Source organism: Netta rufina, assembly GCF_964035555.1.
Source record: "Netta rufina genome assembly, chromosome: 15".
In the NCBI taxonomy this organism is placed as follows: Eukaryota; Metazoa; Chordata; class Aves; order Anseriformes; family Anatidae; genus Netta; species Netta rufina.
In genome coordinates, this window is record NC_140138.1 from 10347342 (window position 1) to 10358310 (window position 10969).

At 41.0% G+C, this 10969-nt stretch overlaps 1 protein-coding gene across 1 annotated transcript; it reads left to right on the forward strand.

Annotated features, from left to right (window-relative positions):
• Positions 1 to 3284: 3284 nt before the first annotated feature.
• ANKS4B (ankyrin repeat and sterile alpha motif domain containing 4B) lies at positions 3285 to 7709 on the forward strand (the record flags this gene model as incomplete). Its single annotated transcript, XM_084296296.1, has 2 exons — positions 3285 to 3448; positions 6659 to 7709. The coding sequence occupies 2 exons, from the start codon at positions 3285 to 3287 to the stop codon at positions 7707 to 7709; spliced, it is 1215 nt and encodes a 404-aa protein (XP_084152422.1).
• Between the last annotated feature and the right edge of the window lie 3260 nt (positions 7710 to 10969).

A 10969-nucleotide genomic window follows, 5' to 3' on the forward strand; every position in this document is an offset into this window, starting at 1 on the left:
GACAGGGCTTTGATTTTCCGGGTTTGCTATGTTTCCAATTTATGCATCATTCCTGATAAACTAAGGCCTTGCTGCTGAAATGCTGCGTGCAGGCAGATGGTGGGGGCTGGAGCCCACAACCCTAGCAAAGATGACTGCAGGATGGGGTCTTAGCCAGCGCTGGCAGGGGGGACACACAACCTCTCTGTGGAAACAGCGCATACAGCAACGGTGTTCTTGGACACAGCAGTGGGAGCTTTGCCTGTGTGAGGAGTGAAAAATACCTTTTTATGGTTGCTTAGATGTTGCTATCATCTCTGGTTTGTGTAGCCACAGTCACCCTGTGTGAACAACCTCATTCTTCTCCAAGCCCATTTGTTCCAGCGATCTCATTAGACAAGTAGAGGTTTACTTGCCTCCCCCCTCCCCTTGTATGGCCTTTACCATACTGCATTTGTTGCCCATAAAAGTTGCAATGAGGCAATGTTGTGCTAGATAATACCTCATGCAAAACAGATGGCACAACTTCACTGTTTTTCTCCCAGGCAAGTAATACAGGGCTCTGAATTATCTAGAACAACGTAACTAGTGATGCTGTAGTATTACTAGATAAATAGTTTGTTTAACTGGCAATATTTTTCTTGAGATAGTCCTTGAAGGAAATAGAACAATAATCATAGATGTAGCAAAGCCCAATAACAAAAGAGAACTGTTAGTTAAATAATTCATTAGTCTACAACAACATGTACCATTACAACAGAGTTTCTCCTGGGCCTGGTAGGACATTTCAATTGGAAATGCAATGGTTTTGAAGTTCTTTTCAGACCCAAAATGAAAGGCTTCATTCTAACTACTTAGAGACTTTAAAAAGTTCTCAATTTTGAGCGTTGCTCTCAAAGACACATCTCTATTCAGGCTGAGAAATTTAATTCATTTGACATTGAATCATTTATTGCATTTTAAGTTGAGGTTTTTAGATGGGACAAGAATAAACAAATACCAGGAGTTTAGAAATAGATGGAGATTTTGTTTGGTCTTTTCTTTTTTTCTTTTTTATTTGTTTTGGTGATGCCTGCTTTTGTGACATAAATAAAGAAAAAGTCCTAGAGCTTCCCTCCAATTGAAGTGGGTTTTGTTTTACCTCTAATTAAAACTTGAAACAATAGTTTTCCACTTAGTATCATATAAAGTAACTTTCTTTTGAAGTAAATATTTTGAGATGTTAGATGATAAAAATCTGAGTTCAATATTTTGTGTGATGAATTAGTTAATAGAAAAGCTAATTAATATAATTCTATAGTAGAAATCAACAATCAAAAGAAAACAAAAACAGCCTTTTTTGCCACTGACTCGCTTCAATAGATGTAGCCAACAATATAAGATGTCAACATACTAGAAAAAATGCTGTCTCCTCTCTGCTAGCAGGCACTGGTGGTATAGGCAATACATGCCAGGGTGATCATTCTACAAAGAGTAAAAGAAATTATAATACTCTTTATTAAGGAAATAAAATGCAATGGCACTGAGAAACAGCTAATCTAGTATATAAATAAAATCTGTGTATAAAATCTGTCTTTGTTCTGCACCTTTTTTTTTTTTTTTCCTAGTAGCTGTAAATTTAACTCAGTGCTGAGCCTGGTTAAACAGAAAATAGAATAAATCACTGAAGTTTTTATTAGAAAGGTATAATCAGCAGTGCCAGGAACCTGACAAGAGCTGAGGGTAACTGTCCCCTGCAGCAGGACGGAGGTGGGCCTGGGTGAAGCACAGCCCTTCCTCACCAACCCGGGGGCCGGGCAGCAGTGGGGCAGCCCTGCCTGTGGACTGCATGAAGGAAAACCAGAGCTTCAGCTTACCCCTAGCTGGACTTGTTTATTCAGAGATTCAGACCTGTTACAGGACCTGACAGGCTCTTCTCTACGTGGAGGAAAATGTTGGTACAAGCTTGTTCCTGAAGAGCTCTTCAGTCCCTGTCTGAGAAAATAATTATGACAGAAAGCCCATTTGGAGAGGTCTGCTGTGCGTTACATGGGTGGCATTATGGGAAGTAAATGAGGTGGCTCTCCATCCAGTAATTGCACCAATTTCAGACAATGAGCTGGTTTGTAATTGCTACCACTTCTGTAACAGGGGCATAATAAGCAACAGAACCTCACTGCTAATTGCTGAGAGTACTCTCTCTGAGATACAGGTTAATTCAGTTAGTCATGGAAAACAGCTTGAGAAAAAAGTAACACGGAGCTGGCAGCTGTTGTCAGCGTGACCAGAGTAACAGACAGCCCGGGACATTTTATTTACCTACTGATACCTTCTGAGCTCCTGTCTTAAAGCTGACCTTTTATGTGGTTTTCTCTTAGCAATTCTTTTGAACTGAAAAATTAGAATTGTGGCCTAACTCTAAGAGCTTTCACTCACAGATGTAGCCCTTAACTCTACTGAAATCAATGTAAACAACTTCTAAAGCAGGAAGTGCTTGTGTGAAAATGGGACTGGACCAATCTGTTCCAAGGCGAGGACTGCAGTGCCTGTGGGGCAGTGGGCTCGGGAACATCATGTTTCTATTTCTTGAATTCCCTGTGCCGTCTTGAGGAAATCATTCAGATTTTTTCACCTGCATCCAAACATAGAGATTACAGTACCAGTGAGATGACTTTACATTTGCCAAGTGTGTTAAGATCAGAGACTGTGGTTTTCCCTACTGTGCCTTGTGGACCAGCTGGCCAGTCTTAGCCGAACACCTCCCGGTCCTGACAGGCCTGCTTCCACCCACACATCCGTCTGCGTGCACCAAACGGCTTCACGGATGTGGCTGTTTTTGCTGGGGAGAGGCTTGTTTTCAAATGCAGTAACCCAAATAAATGATAGGTTACAAACAGCTTGTCCAGTGAAGGTTCCACAGTATTTCAGCCTATCAAAACTCAAGGGTTTGTTTTTACTTAGGGTGAAATCTGGTCACGTTGACATCAATGTTAAATCTTCTTTCAAAGACAGTTTTCCCAGAACAAATAAGTTTGGCAAAAGCAGCTGAGACATGGAAAAGATGAAGGAATCCCCTCTGTGTTTAGACAAATATGCACTGAGAGGTAAGCAGCAGAGCCACCCCTCACGAAATGAAAGCATTCAGCACACCACTGCCTTATTGCAGAACTCCAGTTGTTTGCTAGGGTGAACTTTGCCTCCTCATATTCATCCTCAAGGTGACGTCTCAACTTGTAATCATTAATGGACTATCTCTGTAATGGAAAGGTAGCTGTACTGTCTGGATATCGGACAGAGCTGCTTCGGGAAGCCAGAAGTTCCTGAAAATGTCGAGCAGGTATCACAAAGCAGCAGCTGATGGCAATCTGGACCTCTTGAAAGAAGCCACTAGAAAAGATCTTAACACTTCAGATGAAGATGGGATGACGCCCACCCTTCTGGCAGCATACCACGGGTATCTAGAAGCTCTAGAGGTCATATGCCGGAGAGGGTGAGTGAATCCGCCTCCATTTCTCGTGAGCTTATGGCTCAAAAGTATAATTACTGTGTATTTCTAATGCTGCTGTGACACCAGACCCAAAAGGCTGAAAAAATCCTGGTAATTTCTTTCAATGCATTGCCAAGAACTGTTTCTCCTCATTCTTATGGGTTTAAGCCCAGAACCTACAAACAGGTCTGTACATGGGGTTGGTGAAGCTCTCTCTAATGGAGAAGTGGGCCAACAGCCTTTTGTGGTTATATATCTTTGGAACTGGCTTTAAAGGTAAATGCCTTGTCTGAAACATTTTTAGCAAAAAAATCTATCTCTTTTGCTTCCTAAAGTGCAGGTACCACCAGAAGATTTAGTACTTTACAGAGGCAAGTCATGACTGATAGTTTTGAGACCGTAACATCTAAAAATGTTATTTCTCTGTTTTTTATAGTATTAGCCACTACCATCACACTAAAAATTGTAGTACTGTTTCAGAACTTGGGTAGGGTCCTTGCAAACTGAAAAAGAAAAAAAAAAAAAAAGGTTTTCTACTGTTTTTTTTTTTTCTTTTTTCTTTTATTTTTTTCTTTTCTTTTTTTTTTTTTTTTTTCCTAATAGTAACAGTTCTCGTTTTATCATTTAAATGTACTAATTTAAAAGGTATTATACAAAAGACCATTACCTCTACATATCATCTCAGTATTTTCTCTGCTTGGAGTCTACATTTTAAACTGTGATTATTTAGCACGATTTAATAGAAGAAAATGCAGTAAATAAAATATTCTATCTGGGATGAGATGAAGATCGACCTGCATTTTCAATCATAATAGTTTAAAGAAGATTGGAGTGAAAAGTTGAAAAACTATTTGGATATATTTAATGTTCTTTTCTTAAAAAAATAGAATTGAAAATATAAAATAAAAAGGGATTTGTCATAGACTTGCTTTAAGGTTCATTGAACTCAGGTGTGGCTGTAATAGTACAATAAAAAAGACCTTTGGACTCTATAGCTATGGCTGTGTCCCCCAGGAAAAGCGAAAATAGACTGACAGTTTTTCAACTTGTATAAAGGCAGCTCCAAGGAAATACCTAGAGTCAATAAAGGTCTCTGAACATCTAGAAGACAGAATGACTACCTAATGAACAAATAACTAAGTAATCTTTTCAATATGTGAGTTAAAAATGTCTTCTACTATATATGCTCATAGAAGTCACAGCAGGTGACACAAAGATAAGAAATTTCTACGTGTTTGTTACTTAATGTATTTTTAACTCACTTTTTTTTTCAGTAGAGGACAACTTTGGGATAGTATTGCTCTCAAAATTATCAAACATATACATTCACTTCTATTTTAATCTAAGATTTCTTGCCACAATCAGTAGGCTGAGGCTGTCAGAGATATTGCTGTGTCTCAGTAGTTCTGTTGGCAGAAGCTGAACTTTGGAAGGTGTTCAATCTGTTCTGCAGTCAGGCAGTGTCTTCTGAAAAAGTATTTTAATTTTTTTAATGAAGCCATCCTTTCCTTGAAGCAAAGAAGGTTTCCTGACAAAGGCACTGAGATACAGGATATTTTTCCTCTAGTGGTTGCAGATTTTAGGACTCTGAAGCCTGCAACACACTCAACCCTTGGAAAATGTACCAATACTAAAAATAAGCCCTTTCATCTTGTAAGAGTTTGTCTTCCAGACATTAAGAGATGTTTTCTCTGCCTGCTTTGAAGGCACATGAATGGAGGCAAGACCAAGTAGCAGATCTGCTCTCTTTTGTGTGAGCCTCCTTCATGCTTGAGAAAGCAGTGGAAGAGGAGTAAGAGATGCCAAAGTAGATGTAAAACTTTGCCCAAAGTCCCCCTGAGCTGGGAATTGACACTCTAGTTTGTGAATTGTTTGAGACTCAAAGGTTGGCAGGCTCCAGAGGGAAAACAGACCTCAAACAGCTCTGAAGGGGAGGATGGATGGCCCAGCCCTTCCACGGCCAGGATAATGCAGACAGTTGCTAATGTGGGAATGAAGGAATCTGGCACACTTTGCAGCAGTTCTCCAGGGCACAGCCACAAAAGCAGAAATTTGTACACATAGTTTCCACATGTCTAAGTGGGAAAACTTTGATGCTCAGCTGCCACCTCCCTGTAGAAATGCCTGCACTCTCAGAGCCTGGCCTGCTCAGGCTTGCTCTTGTTTCTCAACACAAGTAGCTGCGTGCTTCAATTCTACATGGCCCCTAATCCCCCACTTGCCTGTAGCATTTTAGCTCAATTCTGATGTTCTCAGAACTGGCCTTCAGCAAATATGTTAGTGTTTTTAATTTTGGAGACATTCATTGACAGAGACCAACACCTGAAGGAGATTTTGTGATAGTATGTACAATTTCATCCATGGTACAACTGCCATGGAACAGATATCCAAGACTTTGCAAAATTTTCCAAGGTTATTAAAGGCTTTGGGATACTGTGGTTGCCTGACCTGTTGGTCACAGATGACCCAAGTTTTGATCAGAACCATGGCTGATGTTGATCCCACCAAATACGAATGAACAGATTCAAGCCAATTCTAGCCTGCAAGCAGTAGCTCAATGTGAAGTCAGTGCAAGAGTTAAAAAGTTCTCTGGCTTTAAATTTTATTGAAAAGTCATGGTATTTTGTTTTCAAATGAGCTTCTGCTTTCCAAACCCCATGAGTAAAAGAAGCTTAAGGAGAACAAAAGTGATGAAGAAAAACAATAGCATCAGCCTCAGCTTAATCCAGCAGCAATGGAGAGAAATGTGTAATCAGGGCTTTACTCCTAATCATTTACCTATTACCTACCAAAGAAGTGACTGTATGGACACAATACGTATGCATCACTGCGATCACTGAAGAATCCTCCTAATATTGTCCTTGTGTTTGACAAACAAAAGGAAAGAGTCACCCAAAAGCCTCTAAAATATTCTGCCCAGGAGCGGTTGAAACAGTTTTGCAACCAGTTCCAATGAGTATAAGTCAAAGCCTGCTTTCAGCAGTCTGTGGCAGAGTAGGCAGGGCTGCAGCCTTTTGCCTGTATACCCAGTGCTTGAGGTAAGTAGCACCAATCGGTGCAGCACTGATCTCCAGGATGGAGCTAAACTGACTCATTTTGTTTGTGCTGTAGTCCTCACAGCAAAGCTGAGGTAAATATTTACAATTTATTCAGTTCCACTGCAGTGTTATGCTTGGGTACGTCCAGCTCACTCTGTGCTATTTTCCTTCTCAGAGGTGATCCAGACAAATGTGACATCTGGGGAAGCACTCCTCTCCACCATGCTGCTTGCAATGGTCACATCCACTGTGTTTCCTTTCTGATCAACTTCGGTGCCAATATATTTGCTCTGGACAATGACCTCCGCACTCCTCTTGAGGTGGCTGCCAGCAGAGATCGCCATGAATGTGTCAGAATCCTGGACAAAGCTGCCACGGAGCAGAACCTGCTGAACCCAAAGAAGGTAGCCAAACAAAAAGCCCAGGCCCAGAGGAATGTGGAGAAACAAATTAAGGAATGTGAGAAGCTACAAGAGAAACACCAACATGAAATGAACAGGAATTATATGAAAGAAAATGTTGGCACAGTAACCTCTTCCAAAGGGACACACTCGAGGGTAAAGATACCCAGTCTCTTCACTTCAAATACAACAACTCCTTTCTCCAAAAATCTGAAAGACACCTTCAAACTGAGGACAAAAAAGACAGCTGGTAGCACAAGAAGCCAGGAAACACAAAGCAATGGCCAAGCAGATGAGAAGGATAGGAGAAGTGTGATGCATCTATTTGATGAGAAAGAAGAGGATGAATTACTAAATGACAATGACAGTCGGCTCTCTATTTTCCAGAGGCCAGGTCTTGGCAAGATCGTATTTGGAAGGAATTTGGCTGCAGATGTAAATCCTGGAATCATGTTTCCTGAGAAAGAAGTCATAAGCTTTAAAATGTCCAGTGAACTCTTTCAGAATGAAAGTGCTGAGAATGACAGGGAAGATGATGTTGAAAATGGTGCTGATATCCCTTGGCAGGAGGAGGAAGGCATTTGGGATGATGAGGAAGCAGAAAACACACCCCTTGAGGTATTTCTGGCATCCCAGATGCTGGATGAGTTTCTTCCAGTCTTCATGAGGGAAAAAATTGATTTAGACACCCTGATGCTATGTTCTGATGAAGATCTACAAAGCATTCAGATAGAGCTGGGGCCAAGAAAGAAGGTTTTGAATGCTGTGAATAAAAGAAAACAGGCTCTCAAGAACCCTGGAAAGACTGTAGATACTTGCTTATAAATTAATGTACCTGTTGCTGTAACCTGCACACTGATTATCTTTTCCTGATTCAAAATAGAATGCAGTTCTTTTCAAACATCTGCTAAAATGGAAGGCAAAGAGGTTACCAATTGCTTTAGGTGGTATAGCAAGGTCAAAGACATAGATGGCTATGGTACACAGGATTTTAATTCAAGCACATTCTACCAAAAAGAACCAATGTGAAGGTAAAAAAAAAAACTAAAAGCTTTAGATTCAAAGCTTTTTCTCCCTTCTTATGGAGATTGGATTTCTTTTTGTCTGAATAACTTAAAATATTATTGAAGGCCAGACATAGCACATTCTTTATTAAAACCCTTTCTTTCTTCTCCAAAACCACAAAAAAAAAAAAAAAAAAAAAAAAAAAAAAAAAAAAAAAGAATTCCCAAAGCTCGAGAGCTTAGAGTTTAGAGTTTTCTCCATTCACTCATTCACTTCTGTTAGGTTGCTACAAACTGCCTTTCCTGGTAGTGATGGTATGCTAGAAGGCGAATCTGAACCTTGATTTCAGCTGTGGCTTATTGACTCTTATAACTGCTGAATTAATATAAATATGAGTAATTTACAGCAAGTTTTGTGTTCTTGTCAGTCAGGCTTCTTGCTACTGCATTTATATTAATTTAAAAATATATGAAGTACCTTGCCAAGAGATGTTTGGTGTGAGTTGCATGTTCTTTTCTCTTGTATCACTACACTGGACCCATTTGCCAGCATCCATCATGTCCTAAGTGACATCAAGATGCAATCCATTTAACTACAATAATCTGAGGTTTTATTTTCAATATTTTTGATCTTTTCTATGTCCTCAGCTTGGCTCGTACAGGGTGCTTTTGTCATGCAAAGTCACAGAAATGAGGGCTTTTTCATCCAGCATTTTCTGTTGGTCATTTTCAGCCTCAGCCTGAAAATGGCATGTAACTGGGTACATATACACTGAGCCTAAATAAAGGGAAAGAGAAAGAAAACAATACACTGCTTCTGTGGAAGCTCCTGTTCTTTACAGTCCATCTGGAGGCACCCAGATCAGGCTTCTCTTCATCTGTCTTGGACCTATTCCCTTGGGAAGCCAGCACTATCTGACATGAATTAATCATTCCTGTTGTCTTGTGAATCTAATAAGGCTTTTGTAGTAGCCATGCTCTGGCTAACATCTCACATTTTAGAAGCACAATTATTAAGAGGACTTTTACCTTTAAATCTCCTTTTATATCTTTCTATCGTATATATCTATCTATGATTTCTTCCTTCAGAGTGCACTCAATTTATGGACATTTATTTATCATTTATCTATTTCTCATGGTTCCTTCTTTCCACATCTCATTTCTTTAATTTGTTCACTGTGATTACTTTTCTTGGCTGGACTTTATTCTGCATTCTTTTCTCCTTGGATTCCTGTACTTCAGCACATTGATATTTTCTCCTATTAAGCAGTCACATCAAAATCTTATGCTGTGCAACCTCAAGTGACTGCTGTGTTCAGCACAGTAATTAAAGCAGACAGCATCCCTCAGCCTCTGTGTTATTAACCTGCTGGGGTGTTTTGGTTTTGGCTATGAAACACCCAGATTTTTAACAAAACAAGAAGCAAATGACGAACTTTTTGTATTCATGGGTATGTGACAAGTGGATTTTGAAGGGTCAAACCCTATCATTCTCACTCACACAACTGCAGTAAAAGTGCAGGGCGGTTTGCTCGACTAGGCCTACAACCCCATTCCCCATCCTGCTCTACCCCATAAGCTATACAGCCATTTATTTTGTATCATTCAGGATAGGCACTCTCCCCCACAGTCAGCCCCTCCATTTAGCTGCCTAAACAAAAGTTTGTGACCTTCCTACAACTCACCATCACTGAAAGGTGTCGCTCACGGAGGACCTGGTTAGTGGCTGCCCTTACAACAGAGCAGCTCCACCCCTGGGGAGCCACCACTGCTATTCTGTCAGGGACTAGTGCGGAAACAAGAAAACGGTCTTTGAACTGTTCTGTGCAGTTCTAAGGCAGCCCCTGCACTGCTGGCCAGAGTGCAAGGCAGAATTACTTTGTGGCAAAGGTAAAACAAGCCACTCCTCGCAGGTGTGGGTGACTGAGGACAGTGCAAGAGCCACAGCCTCAGTGCTAGGACATCTGTGTCACTGCTGGGAAGCCAGCCCTGTCCCCACCCTGCTGCCAGCCTCAGCAGAGCAGGGGGGAGATCCCTCCTATTCCTCCCAGCAGCCACAGAAGCAGCAAGCCCAGCCTCACTGCTCTGCAGCTCCCCTGACACAAGGTTGAGACTACATCCGCACTGCTCTGAAGGCTTGTCACTAGTACAAGGTGGTGAGCATAACGCACCCTTAAAGCCAGACTTTAAACTGCATTGGATCCTCCAGGGAAATATTTTCCAAGATTCTGTTAAGTATGCAGGTGCCTGTGGCTGATCAGAGTCAAATGGAGTACCCATAAAGGCACCTGGAGAAATTACATTTTAGGAATACCAGATGGGGAGAATCTCTGAATTGCACTGAAAAATTTCTCTGCATATTCATCTGTAAACCTGCTTAACTGCTGAGAACCCTGACAGTCAGAGCGAATGGCTGAGACTACCTGCACATAACTTGGTTGATGCAGTTGTCACAAGCATGCAGTGTGTTTCAGTGTGTCCTTAGGCACCTGCAGTAACTACAGAGCCAGCAGATAGAGCACAAGATCTACAGAAGACCTTTGTCCTTCTAGAGCTGCATGTAGAAGCTGAAGTCCCTGAGAACCCCCCCTGGATTTTTAGGCAACTGAGTAAGCCCCAACATAGCAGCCATTTTAAACTCAACTAAAATACTCCCTGCCCTTTTCTTGCAGGGTGGTCTTGGAAATTGGCTTCTGGCAGAGAACAGTCATGTTGAACAATAGAGGGGAAAAAACAGTAAGAATACTCACATTTCATTCCCCCCCCCCCCAACCATGTTCTGCTGTTTCCCTAGTGTTTTTCACCACCCTCTTTGTTTCTTCTATAATTTGGAAGCATTTAAATTAGTGAATCCTAGATCTCACTCCTTAGTAACATTAATACAGCACATTTAATGAGAGATGTGCATCACGTGTGATCTTATGGTCCAGTCCAAAACCAAATTGTAAAACCATGGGATCTCACACAAACACAGCTCTGCCAACTACAAGAATTTATTTCCTTAAGGATTTATTACTCCTGATGTCTGTCCAGTGCAGAGGAGGGAATGTACAATGCAGGACAATGACTGCAAAACTGAGT